At 37.5% G+C, this 25132-nt stretch overlaps 2 protein-coding genes and 1 long non-coding RNA gene across 3 annotated transcripts; 2 read left to right on the top strand and 1 right to left on the bottom strand.

The window, feature by feature from the left end:
- Window positions 1–1449: 1449 nt before the first annotated feature.
- On the top strand, window positions 1450–9308 carry LOC140035219 (protein STICHEL-like). Its single transcript, XM_072075244.1, has 6 exons — window positions 1450–4304; window positions 4645–4864; window positions 6804–7367; window positions 7503–8250; window positions 8775–8865; window positions 8953–9308. Exons 1-6 carry the CDS (start codon window positions 2073–2075, stop codon window positions 9052–9054), a joined length of 3957 nt encoding a protein of 1318 aa, XP_071931345.1. The 5' UTR covers window positions 1450–2072; the 3' UTR covers window positions 9055–9308.
- Window positions 9309–10179: 871 nt separating this feature from the next.
- On the top strand, window positions 10180–12055 carry LOC140035220 (uncharacterized). Its single transcript, XR_011839191.1, has 2 exons — window positions 10180–10559; window positions 11876–12055. It is a non-coding gene; the product is annotated as an uncharacterized lncRNA (long non-coding RNA).
- A 136-nt stretch (window positions 12056–12191) lies between these two features.
- LOC113731969 (CLP protease regulatory subunit CLPX2, mitochondrial) lies at window positions 12192–23047 on the bottom strand. Its single transcript, XM_072075245.1, has 15 exons — window positions 22106–23047; window positions 21519–21580; window positions 20522–20628; window positions 20267–20350; window positions 18533–18579; window positions 17010–17084; window positions 16749–16826; window positions 15881–15937; window positions 15356–15426; window positions 15180–15279; window positions 14926–15030; window positions 14059–14121; window positions 13792–13914; window positions 13191–13349; window positions 12192–12816 (listed from the first exon to the last, which is right to left on the bottom strand). Exons 1-15 carry the CDS (start codon window positions 22847–22849, stop codon window positions 12745–12747), a joined length of 1947 nt encoding a protein of 648 aa, XP_071931346.1. The 5' UTR covers window positions 22850–23047; the 3' UTR covers window positions 12192–12744.
- Between the last annotated feature and the right edge of the window lie 2085 nt (window positions 23048–25132).

Genomic DNA, 25132 nt, shown 5'->3' with positions numbered 1-25132 from the left:
ATATAATATATAATATAATATAAATATATAATATAAATAAAATATGAAAGGTCGATTAAGCTCGACGAGCACTCGAATATTTATTTCTTGAGCTCGAACTCGACTCGTTAAATTTAACGAGTAGTTCGAGCTCGAGCTCGATTTTACCGAGCTCGAGTCAAGCTTTTGATCAAGCTGCTCGCGAGCAAGTCCTTGACTTGCTAGCACCCCTAGTTCCCCTATGCTATACTACTATGTACCCTCTTTACATAGACCGTGAATTAACTTAGAGAGCTTGCAAATCACAGAGATATTAATTTGAGGTACTAAGCAGGGCCATACTCATTCTTGGATTTATACTTCATTCCATGGGCAAGACCATTCGTTGGAGTGACCAACCAATTCACCTACAGAAGACAAATTGGAGGTTTGTTTACAATAATATTAATCCCCTAGTTTTCTCATTCCCTCAAAAACGAAAGCCACAATCGTAAATCCTCTGTCCCTTGTCATCGTGGATTGATTCTGGATCAACTATTAGGCACGTTTAGTAGTATTTGTTCAGAATTCACAGAGAATCTGTCCGTGTTGTGGATGGAATTGCAAATTGATAGTTAATCCCCAAAAACAAAAAGGTGACAAGAAAAAAAAAAAGGGACGAAATCTTTGATTGTTTCATTCAGCCAAGATTGATGGGGGGGGAAACTCTCCTTGACTGCAGCCTTAATTGGAAATAATTGCAGCAATACCATTCCCTACTCCGTTACTGATGACTCCCACTGTTCCCACGCGTTTGGCTCCATCAAACACTCTGCAGATAACATCGCCACAGAACAACACGACACATGCCCATCCCTCTACAATTAATCTCCACATCAAAAGGACACAGTCCAAAACCAATCACTCAAATTGGTACATTTTCCCCTCTTTTCAAATAAAACCACCAATAATTCTCTCCCTACTTTCTCACCCAAAAAATCATTACCTTTCTAGGCCCCAGATGGCAGAAAATAAACTATGACCCAATTTGTTTAAGTTGAAAATCACTGGTCACTACTCCCACTAATGACTAAACCAACAAAACCATTATTGGCTTTAGTAATCGAAAAAGAACCTTTTGATCTATACCTCTACAACCATTATTGGTTTTTCCAGTGTGTAGTTTTTCCTCTATTATTATGACGAGATTTCTTTTCATATTTTCGAAATTTTACCGCTGGTATTCTTTCCCTTTTAAGACAGGAAACCAACAAATGGGTCCCGGTGCCTGCTGAGACCCTGTTTTAAGACATGTAATGTAACTTCCTGCAAGGAGAATTTACCAAGAATTGCAAATCTATTTGTATATGTGCCTTAGCTGCTACTACTTGAAAGTTGAAACGTTAGGACTGGGACATAAAAAACTGGAGAAATTGGCGTAACTTTCCGACAAAATAACACACACTCACACAGTAACGCACATAAATCCACAAGTACAGTAGTAGAAAACTCTTTAAAGAATCTTTGGAGCCTCTCAAAAACTTAAAAGCTCCCACTTTGTAACTAGCAGGAGCCTAGGACGCTGTCCATAGAAACGCGGGCTTGAAGGGAAAGAGAGGAGGGAGGGAGGAAAGGAGGGAAGTTTTCCATTTTTTCACATCAATTTTCTTCGATTTCAACGCTCCCCTTCCCTCATTTCTTGTTTTTCCAGTAGGACTGACTACTGCCAACTTGGTTTAACAAAATCCCATTTCTCGTTTCTTTTTTTTTTTTTTTTTTCTTCTGAACAGAATAAACCCTACTCCATCTACAAGAGTAACAAGACCACAGCCCCCTTCCCGTCCGCCATTTTATAGCTGTTTAAAACCGTCAACATCCATCCAAGCCTAATATCTATGGAAAACGCTACTTGGGTTTTTAACTTATTTGTTGAATAAAATATGTTCTCTTAGTTTATCTGGCCCTGCAAACTTGAGCTTTGGTTTTGGCCCCAGTTTTCTTGAATTCAATGTGGGGCTGTTGGTGGAGTCATGAAGCAGGCCTAATGCATTGTACGTGGAGCTAGTGAAAGATTCAATTGATTTGGTTCGTGGGCCCCCCCCCCGGCGAAAATAATGTCCTCAGAAATGCGCGGCCGTGGTAGTGGCAACCGTGCTAATGGTGGTGGTGGTGGGTTTGATCCCAGTAACCTGCATTTGAAGAAAGAGTTAAACCAAATCAGGAAGGCGGCCAGGGTGCTGAGAGATCCAGGGACTACTTCGTCGTGGCGGTCCCCTCTGAACTCAGCAAGATCCGCTGCTGCCAAGCATTATTACCATCATCACAAGAATGATTTCAGCAAGCAATTGTACAGCAATGGTGAGACTCAATTCCAACTTCCTATTGGAACAGTAGAGAATAATGGGACTAGTAGTAGAAGTATTAATTATGAGGCTAGTAATGGTAATAATGTTAAGGAGAAAGAGAAGGAGAAGGAGAAAAAGGTGTACTTGTATAACTGGAAGATGCAAAAATCTGAAAGTGAAAGGAGTAGGCAATGTGCTGATGATGATCTTGAAAATGTTGGTAATGATGATATGGAACAATCTTCTTCGGCTCAAGAAGAAGCAGAGGAGAGTGTGGAGGATAGTTTAAGTGATGCTAGGAATGGTGGAATTGATTCCAAGAGTGACACTTATGCTAGTGATAAATATGCTTCCATGATTTTTAAGTGTAAAGATACCAGCTTTACTCCATCTATTAGAAGAAATATAAAGAAAAAGTCGAAGAAAAGTAATTATTCTAGGTCAAATTTGAGAAGCCGAGGTGAAAAATTGAAAGAACAAATTTTGTTAGCTAGGGGTTCCAAAAGGACGGCATTGGAGGGTTTAGGGAGGGATGATTTGTCGAGTTTGGTTGATCAGTCCGATGACACTGAAGGTTATTGTAATTCAGAGGATTTGAGGAGGGCTTCTGCTGTTTCACCTTTGCTTGCAAAGCTTAAGAATAAAAATTGGTCTAATTCTTCTGCTGCTAAGTTTTTGAGGAGTAGCCGGAAAGAGGATTCATCATACTCATATAGTACCCCAGCTATGTCTGCTAGCTCTTATAATAGGTATGTTGCTAGGTATCCAAGTACAGTTGGGTCTTGGGATGCAACTACAGTATCTTTAAATGATGGGGATGAAGAAGGGGATGATCCATTGGATTTACCTGGTCGTTCAGGATGTGGGATTCCATGTTACTGGTCGAGGAGGTCAACCCCAAAGTACAAAGGGGGTTCTGGTAGTTGTTTTTCACCTTCTCTTTCTGATACTTTGAGGAGAACAGGAAGCACCATTTTATGTGGAAGTCACAGAATGTACAAGCGAAGTTATCGTGGGTCATCACTGGGGTACAACAAGAGGAGACCTGGTTCAAGGCCTGCTCCTCAAGGTCTTCTCCCGTTGCTAACTAATGGTGGTGATGGGCAAATAGGATCATCCATAGGAACTGGTAATAGCGATGATGAACTCTCAACAAACTATGGTGAGCTGGACTTGGAGGCCTTGAGCCGATTAGATGGAAGGAGGTGGTCAACAAGTTGCAGGAGTCAAGAAGGGTTAGAGCTTGTAGCACTGACTGGGGAAGAAGAAGGCACCCCAGAAAACATTACAAGTCTGAGCCAGAAATACAGGCCAATGTTTTTTGAGGAATTGATTGGACAGAATATTGTAGTTCAGTCCCTAATGCATGCAGTTTCCAGGAAAAGAATTGCCCCTATTTATCTTTTTCAAGGTCCACGGGGAACTGGAAAGACTTCAACTGCTAGAGTCTTTGCTGCAGCATTAAATTGTCTTGCTTCTGAAGAAACCAAACCGTGTGGAGTCTGCAGAGAGTGTGCAGATTTTGTTTCTGGAAAGAGCAGGGACCTTGTAGAAGTTGATGGTGCTAACAAGAAGGGAATTGATAGTATAAGGTACCTCTTGAAAGTCCTTTTGGCAGGTTCCTTATCAGCCTCTTCTCGATACAAGGTGTTTGTTGTTAATGAATGTCACTTATTGCCTGCAAAGACATGGATGGGATTACTTAAGTTTCTTGAAGAGCCACCTCCACATGTGGTGCTCATACTTATAACAACTGATCTTGATAATGTGCCACGTACTGTTTTATCACGGTGCCAGAAGTACCCATTTAACAAGATTAGAGATGGTGACATTTTGGCCAGGCTGAGGAAGATTGCTGCTGAAGAGAATTTAGATGTTGAATCTGATGCTCTGGATCTAATTGCTTTGAATGCAGATGGTTCACTTCGAGATGCAGAAACTATGTTAGACCAACTGAGCTTACTGGGGAAGAGAGTAACTACTTCTCTTGTAAATGAACTTGTAAGTGCACATTGCCATATTTTGGATGGAATACAATTTGAGTTCTTTACTTAAATTGTTAACATTATCTATATGTAGTAAGTTGTCGTTGATTATACCCATTGTGGCTTGTGGAATATGGTATTCGTAATCTTATATATCACTTGCATGCTATATATGAGGATTGGTTCCTGGAATATGGCTGAAGCTAATGTTTGTGGACTTTATTCCTGTAATAGTTGTTATTTCACTTTTATAATGGCAAGTTCAGGCTGCAGACAACAAAGAATTCTTTAAGAGTCCTCTGTTTGATGTTCTAATGGTTAGACTTTTCTTTACCCACGAACTCTTTTCTTTGTAGGTTGGTGTAATTTCAGATGAGAAACTGTTGGAACTTTTGGAGTTAGCCATGTCATCAGACACTGCAGAAACAGTAAAAAGAGCAAGGGATTTGATGGATTCTGGAGTTGATCCAATAGTTTTGATGTCTCAAATGGCCACCCTTATTATGGATATCATTGCTGGAACTTATCCCACTGTTGATGCTAAACAAACTACTTCACTTTTTGGCGGGAGGAACTGTAAGTGTCCATTTTACTTGACCCTTACATTCTTTTTCTTCTTTTCCAAGATGGAAAAGTTTCTGCAAAAGGTATTAGCTTGTTTATTTGAGTTGCTTTTTGTCTGATTTCACCTGGTATAATGCCTAGGACACCATATAAGTGGTGCAAATATTGAAAAATTAATCAGGTAGCATTATTGCATGACATTATGTGCTAATTTGCCTATACCTTCTGGAAAATGGAAGCCTCTTGAATTGGCACTGAATTCCACTGCATTGATATCGTTGATGTTAAATACTTGCTGTTCTCCATTGAAAACGAGAAAAAGAAATGAATGGAAGAGCTTTTAACTTAATTGAAGTAAAGGATACAGTGACTGCAAGATGCTCCTCCACTAAGCGTTCTTTAACTCTTCGGTTCTTTGTCCCCTCTTTCTCCCCTTGTGACTGTCAGACAGTACAGCAGGTGCAACAAATTAAAGGCATAAGTATTTTGCAGGTGGCTTTTTGGCTGCCAAGCTGCTCCCTTGAGTGTGATGTCATACAATGAAATCCCTGAATTTTGATAAGTGATTTAATTCTTGGTACCGGCTAAATCTAACTTAATTTGCTTTCACATATGCTTTCTTATACGTCCAAGTATCTCCAAGCTGCTGTGGATGAAATGATCTACCTTTACTTCAGCTTGCTGCATATTTCAGCCTTTCAATCCACACTGTTCTTCAGCAACTTCATAGGCTTTCATCGCATCCTCCTCTTGGGCTGCTATGTCTATGCAAAATGAAGTTGCACATGATCCAAATATACTGACATGCTTATGCTAATAGAGGAGAAAATGGGAGGACTTGACACCATCCTTGTGAAGATAAATAGTACTCCCTCTGTCCCATTGTTAATGTCATAGTTCACTTTTTTGGCTGTCCCAGAATTACTATATTTGTTTCTTTCTACCTCTCCTATGCTGGCCTGAAGGAAATTAGACCAGTCACCAAATATGGTTTAGATTGGGACCCCTCTAATGCATTTAAAGGTGTTTTGTTAAACATGTTTGATGGTTAGTGTGATTTCTTTAAATATCTAACCTTTCCATCTTAAATGTCTAATCTTTAGATTGAAACACTCATTTTGTGGGTTGTTCCAGTGCGTGACTTCAATAGCTTCAAAATGAGCGTGAAGTTCCATTCTGCTAACATTTGATGTAAGACCCCACAGCAGTCATTGAATCAAACCAAAGTGATTAGTTATTATGGTACTTGAGGGCAAAGCTGGAAGGATGTCTCTCAAAAGCAATGTTCAGTTACCATTGATAAAAAGTTCGACTTTTGAAAAGCAAATCCATTTTTGGGACGGAGGGAGTAACACTTTCCATCCAAACACGGAAAATGTATCACTGCTTCCCCTGAACGGGCATAAGTCTACCGCTCCTATGCTGGACTGAAGGAAATTAGACCAGTCACCGAGTATGATTTAGATTCGAACCCTCTAATGTATATAAAGGTGTTTGTAAAACTTGTTTGATGGTTAGTGTGGTTTCTTTAAATGTCTAACCTTTCCATATTAATGTTGTATAGATTCCTTGCATCTTGAGATACTAAGATTAAGGTGATTCAGTAAAATATGTTGTCTCATTTTTACATTTGTCTCTAGAAGTGACTGTAAGAGTCTGTTGTACTCATCTTCAGAGTCCATTTACTACCCAAAAGACCAATCCTCGAGTTCTGATGATAATTCTACACCTGATTTTACTAGATGCTGCTTAAAGTTTAAATGTGCTGTACTTCATTGTTAACGTCCCTCTATGACTTAGAGTTTTATCTTGTTTCTTTTTCTCTGTGACAGACCTAAAAGTATAGCCAAATGGATAGTAATTCTTGTAATGTCCCAAAAAAGAAAATGAATGTTTTTTTATTTGTGATTATTAATATTGGATCTAGAAAGTGACTTGATCAATTTTTCAGTGACCGAAGCAGAATTAGAGAGATTAAAGCGTGCCCTAAAGCTTCTGTCTGAAGCAGAGAAACAGTTAAGGGTTTCAAGTGAACGGTCAACATGGTTCACAGCAACACTGTTACAGCTTGGTTCTATCTCCTCGCCAGATCAAACTCATTCCGGAAGCAGTCGAAGACAGAGCTCTAAGGCAACAGAAGAAGACTATTCTAGTACACTGAAAGACAGTAGTATTAGCAATCAAAAACCTGACCTTCAGTACACACTTCGAAATTCAGTTTCTCCCCCATCCTTCCACAAAGCTACCTACCAAAAATCAAACAGTAAAGAGGCTTCTCTGCCTGTAATGGATGTCAAAGGCTTGAGTCCAAATCCTTCTCAAAACCAATTGATCAGTGGAGATGCTTTGGCTGGTACATGTGATGATTTTGTTGGGGGAATTAACACATCTAGATGCACGGCCTCCAGCATGCTGGATGATATATGGGTAAAATGTGTTGAAAAGTGCCATTCAAAGACACTCAGGCAATTACTTCATACATATGGAAGGCTTGTATCAATAGCTGATGTGGAAGGTAAAGCAGCATAGAGAAAATCTAGGTTTTTCTTGATTCACATCAAATTTTTGCTTCTCATTTCTTTTGCTGTTTTGAGAAGTCTGTGCTCTAGTCTCTACTTTCCTTCCTTTCTGAGGCTCTTGCTCTTTGCAGGTGTTTTTGTTGCTTATATTGCATTTGGAGATAGTGATATAAAAACCAGAGCAGAAAGATTTCATAGCAGTATCACGAACTCATTTGAAACTGTTTTGAGAAGCAATGTTGAAGTTAGGATTGTTCTGCTGCCTGATGGAGATACCTATTTAAGCAATGCAAACCCAGATATTTCTCCAGTTCAAAAGCCAACACACGCAACCAATAATTTGAACAGGGAAAACGCTGCAGTCCTCTCCTCTTCAGCAGATGGCTACTCTAACATTGATACATGTCAAGAGTCTCTGAAGATATCAAGAGGAAGCTTCAATAATTCAGAAGACAAACTACCAGCAAATCTCGGGTCTTCTGCAGGAAATGCTAAGATGGGTAATACAAAGGACAGAAAGCCAGAAGTTCCTGTGCAGAGAATAGAGTCCATCATCCATGAGCAGAGGTTGGAAACTGCATGGTTACAGGCAATGGAGAAAGGAACTCCTGGATCAACAAATCGTTTAAGGCCTGAGAAAAATCAAGTCCTACCTCAAGAAGGCATTTACCATCACATTCAATTGCAATCTTCAGCCTCTGCGGACTTGTCTTCTCAGCATTGGGATGATGAATTAAGTCGTGATATTAAAAGTTTGAAGGTTGATGATGGAAAAGCCCTCAAGAAGGACCAAATCAGTAAAAGGGTTGATCACTATCCCATTTCACCAAGCTTGTTGCACGATAACAGCATGGTTGGCAATTTCAGCAAAGATAATTTGTAAGTACTAAAGTTCCTTTAGCGTCTGCTTTTGGTGTTTGCCATTGTTTTTTGAGAATATTAACTATAAATTTTGCAATAACTGACAAATGATGGCTCTTAACAACTGAATTTAGTGCATTTTTTCCTCCACATCTTTGATATAAAGTCCTAGTGGATGTGGTTGAAACTTGAAACCTGCATGCGAGTTTGTCAAAAATAGTTGACTTTCTCAAAAGTTACCTTTTCTACACTGATTTAAAGTCCATGAATGGGTAGTGAAACGAGGAGTCTACTACTGCTATGATGTTGGCCTTAAACTACGAAATAGGAAAAGAAAAGTTGTTTCTTGTTTCAGCTAGCTCTTTCTGCAAATTTCTTTGTGAGCAGCTATAAGCAATGTTCTTGTGTTTTGAGAAGTGGAGTTCTTTAAGGTAAGAGCCAATGTATTTGAGGAAGAGATATTTGCCCTGCGTTTCCAGTTCATGGAGTAGGTTAGCATGGTGCATGTGTTTTTCTCCCATAATTAACTCTCTATACTCCAGGGGATATGAATCAGGACCGGGTGGCGGCGGCTGCAGTGGGCTCTTTTGCTGGAATAACACCAAAGTGACCAAACCTCCCAGAAGGGTAAAGGTAGGCTATGTTTCTGTTTTACTGTCATTTTTAGTCCCATTATGTTCTACAGTTGGCCTGATTTGCGAAACTGTGTCTGCATGATAGGTTAAACAAGGAACCCCTGTACGTTCGAATAAAGCCGTAAGATTTTCATGGTTTGGAGAGTGTGCAAAGGCGTCAAGAACAGAGAGTAGATTCAAAATATAGTGGGGAATGAGACAGGAACACAAAGTTCAAGAATCACGAGATCCCGTCTTTAATTCTGTACACTTGCTGCTGCTTATTTCCTCATTTCCACCATTTTTTTATAGTATGAGATATGATGTAAAGCTTTTTGACAAGCTGGGCATATGAATATTTTTTGGTCCAGCCAATTTTTAGAGATCAATAAAAGTAAAAGGGGGACCAAAAAAAATTTTTTTTTTTTTTTGGGGCACTTTGGACAGCAGTTAACAAGGGAACGATTCAAGTGCCAATGTCCAACGCTCCAATACTAGTATATATATATCTTCAATGTTCAATGTCCAAAGCAGTCGGTTATAGTCTAACGCGAAATAATGAAGTTTGATTGCAAGAAAATACTACTAGTAGCTAATTTTTACTCATTAATTCTTGATACAAATGTAAGAACTGATTTCTCGTGGTAGTTTGAATTGGATTAGGCAATGTTAATATGATTTGGTTATAGGTAAATAATCATTTTAAGTCTTGTATATTGTTCTAGTAATTAACACAGGGAACAAGAATAAAACTTGGAAGTGAATAGATGTTAAAAGAGGGCTTCCACGGGTAAGCTCGGTCGGGACTGATAATTCCGTCTTTACGGTAGGGTTTCATATTCGACTCCCGTTGTAGTTGTAGTAAAATTGTTGACATCCTTGGGCAGGGTTTTGCTAGCCTTAGGGGGATTAGTCTGGCAAAAAAAAAAGTTGGGACACCCCCTAAGTGGGAAAAAAAAAATAGAATGTTAAAAGAGGGAGAATGCACAAATTTTAATAGGTATAACATCTATTTAAATTAGCACATCCCTGATCAAATTCGACACAACAACGTGAATTTAAGTCCAACAAGAAAACATGCACCTTCCATTAAATTGAACAATTGAAGGTACCTACACTGAGCTAATTGAGATTATTTCAAACAAGCATGACAAGATTATGAGGAAAATCCACAAACTTCTTGCTGAGAGCAGAACATTTTTAGTAAGCATGGTAACCAGGAGTTGGGCCGCGTCGTTTGTTTTATGGTGACGGGAGGCCCAAAGTGTAGGAGAGACCCAGAAGAATGACAACCCTCTTCATTTCCATGACCCACCAAATGCACACACAAGTCACACACTAAGAAGTCTAAAATTAAATCAGCATTACCTCACCATCATCATCGACATCGAATCGACAAACCACAGAAGGGGAACTGAAGAAAGGACGACTCGATCGAAGAAAGATTATAGTAGTAGTAGCAGTGTCAATTTACCATGGCAAAGCCACTGGGTTCTACTGGAGAGTTCTTCAGGAGAAGGGATGAATGGAGGAAGCATCCGATGCTGACTAACCAGTTCCGCAATGCCACTCCTGGCCTCGGCATCGCTCTCGTGGCCTTCGGGATTTACCTCGTCGGCGAAGCTGCTTACAACAAGATCTACGCCCCTTCTCATTCTCACTCTCACGCCTCATCCTCTGCTGCCGGTTCTCATTCTCACTGAGAATAGTCAGGTCAGCCACCCACTTTCGTTCCTTTCTTTCTTTGTAGCCTCCCCCCACCCCCCCCCAAATTTATATACCTTATTCCTGTTTTCATATTTATGTTGATCGATTAGGTAATTTGGATGCATATTGGAGTTAACTTTTACGTTTGGAGTAATGGGTTTTCCTTTAATTTTTGTGCGTCTTTCTATTCTGCCAAGCTTTTATGCCATAATTTGAAGTTTTTGTCTTGCAAAATTGGGGCATTTGGTTTCACGAGGTGCGTTGCAATTTTCTGTCGTGTTTGTTGTTTTTGGGTGAATACTAATAGCTGTATGTCTGAACAAAGAGGAGGAAGAGAACACTCTGCCGTTGTTATATTGTTTAGCTTTTAAACATTGCTTTTTTGGTTACTAGCTTTTTCTCCCTTTTTTTTTTTAAAAAAAAAAAATTTTTCTTTTCTTCAATGTTAAGAGATGAAAATTGGTTACTGTTTCTGCTGGGTCTTCATTTTGTAAAGGAGCATATACATCTCCTTGCTTCGTTGCATAAAGAAGAAGAAATTCCAATCATGGGACTGGTTGTGAAGTGGGAGCTCAGAAATGGCATTTACATGGACCTAAAGCCTTAAGCAACATGTTTTTTCTGCAATCCAAATACAACCAGTGTCCTGAGCTTCTAAATAAATGTCAAATCAGCGTTTTTAACTGATTTTGTTTCTGCATACCAAGCACATACAAAAGTGAGATAGCCAACTTAAGGAATAGGTTTTGGCACTCTGAACTTTCATCCATACTCGAATTACATCCCTAAAGAGACTCAAATTGACTGCCTTTTGATGCTATAAATTTATGTCTACGTACTGACATCAACCTTCATGTGCTGGGACTAACGTTCTGTGAATTCTTGTAAACCTCAAATTGATGGTTAAGCCACCACCCTATCCATCTCAGGTCTGCTCGGCCCACCTCCCCAAAAGGAACCCAAATTAAAAAAAAAAAAAAGAGAGAAAAGGAAAAAGGCTGAACCAAAGGCCACTCTTTCTCATGTTCAGAGCCCTTCTTTCTCTTCCCTGTAGGATGGAAGCTTCTTCTTGATCCTGAATTAAAGCTAATTTTTCCTCTATTTAATCCCCTGGATTATGGGTTTATAAATGCAACATTCATTTTCTTCTTGATTTGATGCATGAATGAGAATATTCCAATGATCAGGTTTTCTTTTCCTTTTGTGTTTCTTTGGTGGAAGGGAATCTCCTCTCTGTATATTTCTTCAGAAATGGCAAAAGAGTGTATCAAGGCTGAAACCAACACTTTTCTGCTAATTGTCACTCTTTTGGCTGCGTGCAGTGTGAGAGATTGTTTAGCTTTGAATCTTGCGCGTGCAGGTGATGCTTGATGAAAGGCAGCGGCATTCAGTATTCATTATGTTTGTTTTGAACTGAACTTTCTGTCGTCAACAATAATTGTATCAAGTGTTACTGTGTTGCAACTTTATGCTTATAACAACTTTGATTCTGGTTTTTGTAACATTTGTCTGTTATAATGCCTTTGTTTTCTAGGGTTTTATCTTGTATGCATTAAAAATGTATACACTACTACTTTAGATGTATGTCATATATGCAGCAAAAAATCATATTCAAATTTAAATTAAAATTAAGTGATATGCATCAAAGGATAAAAAGCATATATATACTAAAAGTATATACAATATTTTCCATGCACTTGCAGAAACTGGATTGGCAGTTTTGGGTTCTCAAAAAATCAAATCACTAAGACCTAGTAACCCTCAATCCAGTCCTTGATACAGATTTTTTTCCCCGACATTTTTTCTGCTTCTTTTGCCCTTTATGCAGGGTTGATACGAGTACCTGGGGAAATTCAGAAGAGAAGCTTTTCCGAACTCTTTTATGCTTTCACCCGTTTTATGTTATACTCCGGAAACTATTCGTACATCCCTCAATTGAACCTCTGAACCAGTGCACTTTTTATTCAGGCCTTTAATCTGCAAATTTTAGATGCAAACGCCGAAGAAATTTGCCAAGAAAAGCTTGCGGTGCGCTTATGGCTCATAAAGAAGATACAAGTGCTGCAGAAAATTTCAATCAAGAGCTCTAGCAAAGACCTCAGCCAAACGAAACTTGGCCATCTATCAACCTTTTGAAGCGGTTCTCATTCATACCACCTGTATACTGGAGGAAAGGTTACACAATAATTATTTACAAGCTTAGGGCGGCTGATGAAACCTCCAATTCTCCATCCAAGTCTACCCTCACCATCTCCCCTCCTTCCTGCAAGCCAATGTAAATCCCTATAATTAAACATTCTCCAGAAATATTTCAGCTACTACAAATTTTTTTTAACTCGCTTATAAATCACTAGTGCAAAATATGATGATCTGCAACAGTATATCAATTCTACTAATTTTCCTCATAAAGAAACCGGACACAGTGTAAATGCCAAGCTTTTCCCCAACATAAAAGAACACACAGAGTTTACAATCATATTCAGACATCATTAGGTTGATATGCAACGGCTCGTGCATTTTAACAGGGAACTAAACTTGGAGATGCGATTTAAACTTCAGTGAAAACCGGTAAAAGCCGACAACAGCTTAGCACAAACAGAGTTGGGAATTCCGCCAAAAGACGATAACAGAACCTACCTGTCCATCTCTCAATTCTGTTTCATAAGGAGAACGCTCCAACCCACCATTGCCATGAATAATTTTTGCTCCAAGGCCAGGTCTGTCCAGTGACCCTACTGCATCTTCATCAACCAACACTAAATCAATCAGATTTCTCCCAGATCCAGCATCAGGAATCTGCAGATGAAGTATCAAAGATTAATAAACAATTGAAATTGACCTGCATGCCTTGCAGTAAAAACCGTGCATATTTGAGATGTGGACAAAGTACATGTTCGATGTAGCAATTCTGCAAATGCCATGTTGTAACCATTCTCGGCAATTTATGAGAAGATGGCCATAATCAATTTACTCAGCTTTGAAAAAAAGAATGGCCAAAAACGAATCTAATCAAGCCTCAAAAGCAATATCAAAATCAAGAGACTACAACTAACATACGTATCAACTATCCAGCTATACTTGCAACATATTTTAAAAATTAGCCAAACTTTTTTCTCAATAGAACAAACTGTACTTCTCAGTGCTGGGGTGTGGCTTTTGAAAAGGTATGATGATGATGTAGCAATCATGACAAACTTCCAGAGAAGGTCTACACTGAAATCAGATCACTAACATATACCTCAAACATGGCCTCTGTCAAAATATTCTCAAGTATTGCTCTTAAGCCTCGTGCACCAGTTTTTTTTGCTATTGCTTTCTTTGCAACAAGTCTAAGTGCATTATCTTCAAAATGTAACTTGGCCTGCATTGTGAAAGTCAATTCAACAGAAGTGTAAAAACAGACAAGGCAAACCCAGTTGCAAATAACTGTCACAATTGTCACAAAAACAGAAGCGGCAGAAACTAAACTTCTCTGGCCACCTATAGTACAGGATCACAAGCTTACTTTATTCATGGCAAACATCCTTTTATATTGCTTGCAAAGGGCATTTTTTGGCTGAGTGAGAACCTACAGGACAAATTATGATGCCATTAGCAGAAGTTAAAATTCTCAAGCAAATCAAAAGAGCAGTATCATAAAAATCGCAAGTTCTTAACGCACTCACTCCATCATTTTATATGGACAGTAGATATACCAAGATTCCACGTGTTATGGAACACTGGATGCACTGGATTCTTTTCCCAAGTATACCATTTTGAACATTTAAAACATGGTACACAAATGCATATTGAGGCCACTTCAGATTATATTTTGAGATTCAGATTGTGGATTTGAAGAAGAGAAAACTGAACAAATATTTAAGTTTGACCATAAATTGAAAGAGTGAATATTATTTTTAGCCAAAAGTCAAAAATATTTACGCAAGTATAGTTAGAAAAGAAGTATTGCAACTAAAAGGAAAGGATAAATGGGACAACCAAGTTTTTACTAGATTTTTGGTGCCAGAAAAAAATCCTGCAAACTAAATTTAAATTGACAAGATCGTTCCACGCTAAAATATTATATTAAAAGAAACTGACAATGTCATTTACTTGGGTAGTTGATGCATGCTGGAAAGCAGCTGCCCAGGGAAAGTATGGAGATCGTATATTTTTTTCTTGCTTTAAATTCTAGAAACATAGATTTCGAGCTGGCACCCTAAGATCCATATGATATTTTTCGTTTCTTTCTAATTCAACAAAGTCCAGCTAGAGATTTCCAACCACAAGCAAGTATATTCAGACCTCAGACACCTTAGAACTCAATCATTATACCACAATTTTTTAAACCAAAAAAAGAAAAAGAATAATATGACAAAAAAGAAATACTCACCTGAACAAGTTGGTCTTCATCTAGAGCAGACAGACTCACCAAAATAGGAAACCGCCCAACAAATTCAGGTATGAGCCCGTATGCGATTAGATCACCGCTCTCTACCTGGAAAATTACAGTGCAACTTCCAGTTTATCTCTTTAGGACGTTGCAGTGTGTGAAAAGGTAGCCAAGCTTAAGCTAAGGCGTATAATGTACACTAATTTTATTATGAGAAGCTGTTGTCCTTGAATTTAGGAATCATCAACCCTTACAGATTCTAATAGTGAGGATGTCACTGCAGCATCAGTTAGACCAGCTTGCCTCATGTTGGCACGAACTGGTGCTCCAAAACCAATGGAAGAATCTTGTCGTCTGGAACATAAGAAATCTTATAGAAACCAAAACAGTAATTGTTATCTCTGAGACATTCTTGGTCAGCCATGTCTACCTTTCTGAAATGGTCTTCTCCAAATCAACAAAGGCTCCACCACATATAAAAAGGATGTTTTTTGTATCTATCTGTAAATGCATTGAAATATAAGGGTGAAGCAATATATGTTAAGAAACTAATGATGAATTCAAGAGGCTCAAATTTTCTAGAATATGCAACAAATAAAAGCATACTCAGAATCCAAGTGGTATGTAAAATGTCACAAATCAGACAGGCATTTATAACGTTCCAATAATGTCCAATCAATTTAATGGCCATCACAAAATGAGAAACAATTTAAAGCTGCTACCCATGATTTATTATGTCCGTTCCAGAAAATAAAAACAGCAGCTAGTAAATCATTTTTTGTTTCTTTCAAGTAGATGACAATCTAAAATTTAAGTAGGAAAATGTGTATCACCGAGAGCAAACTCCAAAAACTTGAATAAATTGTATTTCTGAAGCCAGAATATAAACTGAATAATGCAGAACCTTGTGAATTTTAGATACAGAGATGCAAAATTAAACAATAAGCCCTTATACCTGAATAGAGTCACCGTGTGGGTTCCTTCGAGCTCTATTATCAGGTACATTTACAATCTGAATAAAAACATTTCCTCAGTGAGATAATTCTCAGCAGCAAAACTTAAACAAAGATTGTGCTAACTTCTGAATTGTGCAACCAGAACAGGGTACAACATTTTACGCTGCACATAATTTATGGAAAGGCAGAAATTAAAATAATCACTTTAGTCCATCTATTTCTAACTTGAACACAATTCCATACAGCAATTTAGTTCACAATAAATGTAAAATGGCAAACAAGCTGGTCACGTAATCATAAAAGTCATTGAGGTCCATCATTTAATTGATTATGTATGTACGTTAAACACAAAAAATAAGTGGTGAAATTAATTGCACTCTAAAGCTGTAACGACATGTAATGCTCGCATAAGTCCAATTATTGAGGAATTTAAATTGTCTGTGTATTTTTTTTTTTTTTGGGATTATATGCATGCAACTGCTTCTTCCTTTAAAAGCAAAACTGTAGCACCATAATAGCATTATACCCCCTTTTCATGTCAGAAAGCAAGGAGGTTACAATGTTAGAGACAACAGCTAAATTTGTGATGTGTTAAGGGCATAAGAGACACCCAATCCAGAACAAAAGAATGTGAAGTGACAGCACTAGCCATAACATGCATGATACTGAAAAAAATTCAAAAGAAAGATAATAAAATTTTTTGGTGCATCAGGTCATTTACCAAAGCCATGCAATAAGTGTCAGTAGAACTCTAGAACATTCAAGCCTCTAAGAGAAGGTTATTTCCACAAGAAATTTCGTAAACATTTGACAAACCAAATCATTTGGTCAACTTAAATAGGCTCTGTTTACAAGTGAAACACTTACAGTTCCCTCCAGCATTTTCAGCAATGCTTGTTGAACACCCTCCCCAGATACATCTCTGCCGGCACTCAAATTCTCAGCCTGCACTGAAGTATCAATGAGAAGTTATCACAGATAAGGACTCAATTTTTGCCAATGAAGAGGGAAACTAATGATTACTACACACATAAATAACAAGAATAATAAAATCAATAACAACAACAATAAAAATAATGATGATGATAATAATAGAAGTAATAATAGTAATAGTAATAATTGCTACACCTTTTTTGTCATCTTGTCCATTTCATCAATGTATACAATGCCTTTTTGAGCAGCTTCAACATTGAAGTCTGCAACCTACAATACCAGATGAGGCTTATTACTCAGTATCTAGGAAACGCAGAAAAACAATACAACTCTTGCAGAAAAAGAAATGTCAGACAAGTTACAAAGCACAATTACAAATGAAACGCTAAATGTTTAACCAACATGATGAAAAAAAGATCTTTTGTCAACAAAGTTGCCTATACTAATCCATATATTCCAGCAAAATGAAACAACACTGTGTATCACGATCCTGCAAGCACAGATCAGTTTTGACAATTAAACTATAATATGAAACTGTACTACGCAGCCAACCTAGAGAAAAAGGGACAGTGAAACTTTTATGAAAAGCTACCACTTCACCTGCATTAAAATTTATAGATAATGATTTTCCCGTTATTTATGTCCTACAATGAGAATCTAATTTATAGGCAAAAACTTTGATCTAACACTTGTCATGTTATCAAGCACTTCCTCTTTTGAATCCATTATGACTACTGGGGGCAATTTGTCCCATATTCCCATCTTTAGCAACCAATTCCCTCGAGGCACAAAATGAACAAGAGTCAGCCTCAACTATCTTGGTGATGGAGTTACCATAATGCACAACCTTGTGAAGCCAATCACACTTCAACTCCATATTAGCATCTTCAATATTCCTTAAAAGAAACATAAGTAATTTGACTATCCAACAGAAAAAGGCAATTCAAAAGCTCTATTTACAACCCAAATAATTATGCTATCCAACAGAAGAAGTGTTGAAGACCTTGAGATAAAAATATTTCAAAATCCATGTCCAAAAAACCTTAGCCTATATACATAAACTTGTAAATCTCACATGAATTCAAGGAATACCCTATATAAACACAATAGAAGGAACCAAAAATTACAATTATCTTTTGATCCCAGCAATTATTTAAACTCATCTAATGGGAATGTTCTATGTTCTCAAGCACTTATAGTGAAGGAACATGAATACCAAGCTTGACATTATAGAGTATCAACCAACAAAAGTACACAACAAAAGAAGGCGGCAGAAGAGGAGCAAAAGGGAAAGAAACAAAACCCTTTTTTAAATGAAAACAATCTTGAATCATATTATCTGATACTTTATCACATTGTGTCCAGTTAATATTTACTTTTTTACTGATAAATGAGAAGTGAACTGAAAAACAAAGGGCCAAAAACAATCAAATGTCATCCACTATAGTTAACATCACTCTTTCTAGATGATACATACGCTCCAGTTCAAGGACTTTCTAGGTGATTTTAAAATTCCCGTCGTCAGTGCAATTAACGAGTTTTCAATGAACTTTCTGTTTTGTCCTCAAAAGAGACAGCAAATTACTGCTACTGCAGAATGAATGTGCACTGCAGCCATAACATATCTCCAGAGTTATTTTTCCTTTTTCTCTAATTGAATTACATTTTAATCCATGTACTATCATTTTCAGTCTATCAACATAATCTTATAAGCATACCATGAGTAGTTTATACAAAATGGATTCCACATCTTCTCCAACATAACCTGCCTGAAGAGAAACAGATTAAGGTTAGATCATGACAACAAATCCTAAAATATAATCAAGCATGTAACAAGTATTTAAACAAATATTTTTAAAAAAAATTACAGCTACAAGGATAAAATGGAATCAAATTTGGGCTCAGTTCCTAAATGTCAACCTCTTGAAAAATGGTACAGAGAAATTAAAATTAAAACAGCTGAAGAAAGCTTCTTTTTTTTCTTTGGGTGAGTTGAAGAAAGCTTTTGACGACTGGAACTTCCGAAAGAAAATGCCTTGAGAAATTTTTGTTTGTGGGTCTTGCATAATGTCAAGTGCTTCAGCAGTTGATAGGAATAGTCATTGGTCATAAAAAGGTGCATTAATACAGCTCAGGAGAAATCCTTTACCTACATTTCTTCAGTTCTTGCAGGACTAAGAACATAAAAGCCAACCTGCTCTTCTTTCATGTAAAATATGGTTATTCTATATCTCACTCTTGAATGCAAAAGGGACTTATTGGGAAGAACAAAACCAACTACACAGACTGACATGCCATGTGTCAGACGTAACCAGATACTGAAGTATTGAAGACATTCTTCCGATATTCATCCAACCATTTATCTATAAAAATTTGATATGACCCTTTATAACTAATATAGATACCTAACCACAAACATAAACCTCCTCCCCCCAGTGATCACTCAGCGGAACTAGAAAGTTTATCAAGTTGAACCAAAAAATTGATATTAAGGGCGCATTCAATTGTAGAACGGCATCTTTATAACTGTCAATTCCCTCTATTATGTCAATTCCCTCTATTAGGTCATTCATGCTTTGTACTGTTTCTGTCAGACAATTTTCACCATTCTCAATGTGCCAGCATCATCCGTCTGGGAGTTTTTACTTATGCAATCATTTCAGAATTGCCTTAACACCCACTACATGGGAACACCACTGCCACTGCAAAGAACATCAGTTGACATGCCAAGGGCAAACAAAGGTTGCACATGAGACCAACCTAGTGAAGCAAATGGCTGACTAAATTGGCTGGTATTGGTCTTTTGAATATACAGAAAGATGAAGGAGAACACTACAAGCACCCTAAGTCCTCTACCTTACTATTACATGACATTCAATAATTCTCCATCACACATGTAGGGTAACAAAGACTGCTTGAAAAATTAAAAAGTCTCTCAATGATCTGATACAAGATGACACATCAATCAGTTCTTTGATTCACTCTTGAACATTTAAAGAGTGCTATGCATTAAATGGATTCAGTTGACCATGCAAATCAAATTCACAGAGAAATTTCATAATAAGGCTTAATTGTTTGGCAGAGATAACATTTCTGGAATCAATGCATCAGTCTACAACTATATTCATAAAAAATTATACTGTTTTAGATATTCTTTCCCAATAGAGCATTTTGAAACATCTATTTCCTCCCCTTCTGCTCCAGTTTACGAAACTGTTGTGCATCTATGACAACATACATACACAAATGAGAGTTCACCTTAGGATATATTACGTATCTCTTTATAAAGAATTCTAAAAGTAAATAATCGCATATACATATTAAAAAAAATAGAATCAGAAAGGCACCAATGCTGATAACTGCCTATATCATTCCTATGACAGGCAAGGAATGATAGATAAATATTGGAAAAGAAAGGATATGGTCCCAAATTATCCCAAATTATCTCAAACCTGCCTGAGTCAGTGTTGTTGCATCTGCAATGACAAAAGGCACATTTACAACACGAGCCAACGTCTTTGCAAGTAAAGTCTTCCCTGTCCTTTCAATCAAGATGGAATGCCCACATTAGAAAGGTTAGGATGTGCCCATAACTAATTTTCAGAGTTGAAAATAAAAAATGAATAGTCTTGTTGGAGAAGAATATCGATCCTATATTGCAGCTTATGCAGGGTTAAAACTAAAATCTGGAAGACCAAAGGCCACACCTGAGCCTGTTGGGCCCATCATTAACACATTGCTCTTCTCCAGCTCCACATCATCAGCATCAAAATCTCCAATCTTACCATCGGTACTCCTGTATTCCGCACCTGACCTGATGACAAATTCAATGTCAACGGATGATAATGCAGATCATGTTTTGAAGTTGGGCCCAAAATAAACTCTATCAGCACAAGTCACTATATGATTATGATAATTGAAAGAGATGGAATGTGAAATTGCAGGCTACCGTCTGTTCCATTTATTCTGGTGCAAGTTGTTTTTCTTTTATTATGTTGTGATTAAAGAATATAGATGTGTCTATCGATTAATCATGTATTTGAAACAAAAAAAAAAAAAAAAGAAGCCAAACATGAAGAACAGCAAATATGTTTATCCTGGTGCAAGCAGTTTCTCTTTTATTACATCATGATTAAAGAATATAGAAGCATCTTTCGATTAATCATTTATTTGTTGGAAAGAAGCCAAAGATGAAAAGCAGCCATAGAGAACTTAATATTTATCAACAGATGGTGCTATATGAATAAAGCATGAGTGTAAACTCAAAAATAAGAAACATGGAAAAGCCAATGATCCATTTGTGCTCTTATCCATCCCTCGTAACATGGTAATACAAGCATTAAGTTGAAACCACAGTAGCAATCATTATAATGGTATTGAGCTACCACAAAATCTACAAGCAAGGATAATTTAAAGAATGACTAAAACTCACATGTGGATTTCAACAGCCATACACCACCAAAAAGACTCACATGTGGATTTCAACAGCCGCGCACCACCAAAAAGACAACGCATGTTTCAGTTTCTGATTTTGAAATAAAACCACTAGTTGGTCTAATTTTTTGCTTTTTGCAAGTACTTCAGTCAAGGAACCCAATGAAGGTGATAATTCAAAAATCGTACTGATTAATTACATATCCAGGACACGCGATTCCATTAAGTAGCAAGTTCAATGAAACTTCAAAAAGACCCAAAAGGACTCACTCTCCGTGCAAGGAAGCATGATAGATTCTTTTGTAGTGGTTGTAAACAGCAACAGATAGCACCTGTCAATCAGGAAAAAGAAAAAATTCACTGGCACGTTCAAAATCATGAACAGGTGCAAAAGCTTCATGGTTTCATTCAACGGGATTTCAGTTCAGACATATCAAACCTACATAGAAGAACACTTGTGCAACTGCATTCTAAATCAATCATTCATGGGCTTTCTTGTGGTAAGTAAACTAAACGTACAATTGATCAATAACTAAAATTGAATCAAACATACTAACACTTCACGTAAACTCATATTTCACCAAAACTTAGTGCTTAAAACCCATAATTTTTTGAATCATTATTGTCCATTTAAGCGACTGTACTAGTATAGTACACAAAAAAACCTTAAAAGTTTCGACAACTCAAAACTTAATAAAAGGCTTACTCCACCCCATCCAAACCCATCCCAAGCAGCCAATAACCATTTTCTTAAAACCACCCACTATTCTTCTTCCTCTAATAGTTGCATTACCATTCAGACATAAGAGATAACAAAAGTAGAAAGAATCACCAAATTGAAAAACAAAATTGCAAACCTTTTTAGCTCTCTCTTGTCCAACAACAAAGTCATCAAGCCCTCTAGATATCTCCTTCGGAGTCGGCAACTCCTTGCCCAAATTAGCCCCTTCAAATTCCCCTCCTCCACTCCCCACCTCCACCCATGCGGGCCCCACAGCTTTCTCCTCCACATCTCCACCGCTGTTACTACTCCCCTCCTTCACATTGTTACTACTAGCACTACTCCCGCCACTATAGTTCCTCAGCTTCTCCCAAATCTTCTTCCCGTTCTCTCCTCCTCTTCCTCCAGTGCCACCACTTTCACTATTCCCCTCCATATCCACCTTCCCTCCTTTAAGCCTCCCAAGCTCAATAAAACTCCCCTGCAACGGTTCCAACTTAAACGGCCTAAAATAAAACGCCGTACGGCAGTTAGGGCACAAGTTCACCGCCTGGTAAACTCCGGGCTCGCTCCGAGAAATGGATAACGGGCGATTGGAGAACAGAACACTCATGAGCTTCGAGCAGCGCGGACAGTTCACTTCCGCTTTAATATGATCGTAATTATCCGAACTCCCGTGCCATTTGTGACGTTCTTGGATATGGCTAACAAACCCTAGGGGGTTCAGGTGGGGTCGGGGCTGGGGATGGGGGAAGTATTCGGAGATTTTGCGGAGGGTTTTACGAGGGGAAGACTGGAATTTGGAGGATGAAAGGGAGAGTGTGGTAATCTTTGGGGCGAGGGAACGGAGCTTGGTTTTGTACCGGAATATGCCGGACATCTTCCCGTCTTCGGAGTCCAATAGTCGGAGTTTCAGAGCATTACTGGCCGGGGAACTGACAAAGTGATGACACAAATACTAATAGGAGGCGGTGCGAAATGCGGCGGTGTTTTCGAGTCAGCGAATGGATTTCCACCATCCGCTAGCCACTGAGGGGTGCTCTCAGTCTCAGCTGCTGAATTCGATTAAAATAAGGCTGACTCAAAATCCAGCGGGGCTCGAGTTTTAGCTCCGTTTGACGAAGAACGTTTTTTTTTTTTCCATGTTTTTATTAGACAAAATTTTTATTTTGATAGAAATATTTAGTAGATACTAGAAAGTCAAGTTTAAAACCAAAAGTTTGCCATTGCCTTGTATTTTTTGAAATACTACTATTTCTCGTAAAATGAAATAACGTAAAAGTTGTATAAATCAAAAGCTTAACCATGTTCCAACATTTTTGTTTTGGCCAAACTTGCCAACTCGGGCTTGTCTAAAAGGGAAAATTGTTTAAAACGCTTTTATGTTTCGTTAAATGGATTTTTTGTTCTTTATTTTTAAAATAATAACTTTATATTTCTTATCAAATCAAGTCCAAAACTAGGTTTTCGACTATTCTTTAGCTTGAAATCACAACGTGATTCACGTGCAATTACTTTTTATATATAAAAAGTTAAATTCCAACTTTTCTAAGGTAAAAAATAAATATATATCAGGTATGACGCACTTTTTTTAGATAAAAAACAAAGATATGGTTCGAATTATATCTTGTTCTTTACTTTTTTAGAGGCAAAATTAAATATGAATTGGACCTTTTTGCCACTAAAAAATTATCATTTGTGGGTTACATAATGAATTTAGAGTAAAAAGTTATTGAAAACATAAGTTAAAATCAAATTTTATCAATTTGACTTCATTAAAAACATAAAATTACAATTTTATTATAATAGTAAATGACAAAAGAATTTATTTAAAGGACGTTTAGAACAACTTTTCCTCTCCAAAATATTTTGGTTGCCAGCATGTCAAGAAACACGTAATCCATGATCATAGTCTTCATAGAATGTACTTTTGTTGCCAAAAGGCAGAAGAAAGCTTGCCAAGCTATAGCTAATTGCATCGTACTAGTTGTGACAGTGGGCCTGCTCTGATCCATCCCTCATTCAACAGCCCAATTAAACGGAAAATGGCTCTATCCAATGCCTGAAATTACAACAGTTGAAGGTCAGGGGCGCTAAGGGTTCAGTTTATCCCTCCGTAGTTTGAGGTCAGGAAAAAGGAGCTTGTCAGAAATGAAATTTCTGTTTTTGCCTCTATATTTTGATATTCCTATTAGCCTATTACTTATTTTTAGAGGAATTGACCACCATCTTAATTGTGGAGTGGGAGGTCAAGGTTCAAATCTTATCCCATCATTATGTCTATATATGAGGCTTGTTCTAAATCCATACGGATGCGTGATGCACTCGTCTAATCTGATGGTAGTTCAATCCCATCAAGTTTTCCGACTCAGTCAAGCCACCTTCTAGAGTAGACTTCTCTCAATAGAAGTAGGTGGCTAGACTAGGCTAAGGTGTGCTATTACATAAAAAGAAAAAAAAAAACTAACTGAAATTGACTGTTTTGTCATCTCAAACTTGTACAAGTATTGCAAACTGAAGCAGAATACATGACTTAAAATTTTATAGCCATGATTCAGTTGCCACTGTACAATACACTTTCAAAGACATAAGATTTCAAATTCGAATATGGGTTATACTTCCTGCTTCACCTTTGTACAAAGATGTCAACTACAATTAGTTGAAAATCAATTTCAAAACAAAAAGCCTGCCGTTTTTTTAAATTTTTTTTTTTAAAAAAACCTTAAGGGTTTTACCAAGCACACAGAGCGTTACTATTTCTTATTCATTTGCTTATTTTATTTAACTTATAACATGGTAAAAGTATAAATGAAAAACATACATTGACCACATTTGTTGAGGCAAACTAGGACATTTTTTTTATGCAATGGATATCTTAAAAAAACTTAATTAAAGAAAACCTAACTTGTAGGTTTTTTAGAACATTTAATATTTTTTCCTTCTCCTTTTTTTTATGCCAAAAAAAAAAATCCATGCTCGAATCGTAATACTGATGTGAGGACGGTATTGATGGACGATCCCAATAAGCAATCCATTATCTCGGAGATGTATTTTTAACCGGTAGTGATGATCGGAACTGAACTCGCTCAAACCTATTTTTCTTCTTCTATCGTTTATGGACGAATTACAGCATCGTCTCAGTACCAAACGCCACTTGTCATTC

This window comes from Coffea arabica, chromosome 2c (genome assembly GCF_036785885.1).
Source record: "Coffea arabica cultivar ET-39 chromosome 2c, Coffea Arabica ET-39 HiFi, whole genome shotgun sequence".
NCBI classification, from domain to species: Eukaryota; Viridiplantae; Streptophyta; class Magnoliopsida; order Gentianales; family Rubiaceae; genus Coffea; species Coffea arabica.
This window is presented reverse-complemented; position numbering and strand designations above follow the sequence as displayed.

Bases quoted from the DNA above. Each gene is read 5' to 3' on its own strand.
- LOC113731969 (XM_072075245.1), bottom strand. From the start codon at position 22,849: ATGTCCGGCATATTCCGGTACAAAACCAAGCTCCGTTCCCTCGCCCCA. The intron at 17,085-18,532 runs GTATGCTTATAA...CTGGTATTGTAG, and splicing joins TTTTGTATAAACTACTCATG to GTTGCAGACTTCAATGTTGA. The intron at 16,827-17,009 runs GTGTAGCAATTA...ACTTCAGTGCAG, and splicing joins TGGACAAGATGACAAAAAAG to GCTGAGAATTTGAGTGCCGG.
- LOC140035219 (XM_072075244.1), top strand. From the start codon at position 2,073: ATGTCCTCAGAAATGCGCGGCCGTGGTAGTGGCAACCGTGCTAATGGT. The intron at 4,865-6,803 runs GTAAGTGTCCAT...TCAATTTTTCAG, and splicing joins ACTTTTTGGCGGGAGGAACT to TGACCGAAGCAGAATTAGAG. The intron at 8,866-8,952 runs GTAGGCTATGTT...TCTGCATGATAG, and splicing joins AACCTCCCAGAAGGGTAAAG to GTTAAACAAGGAACCCCTGT.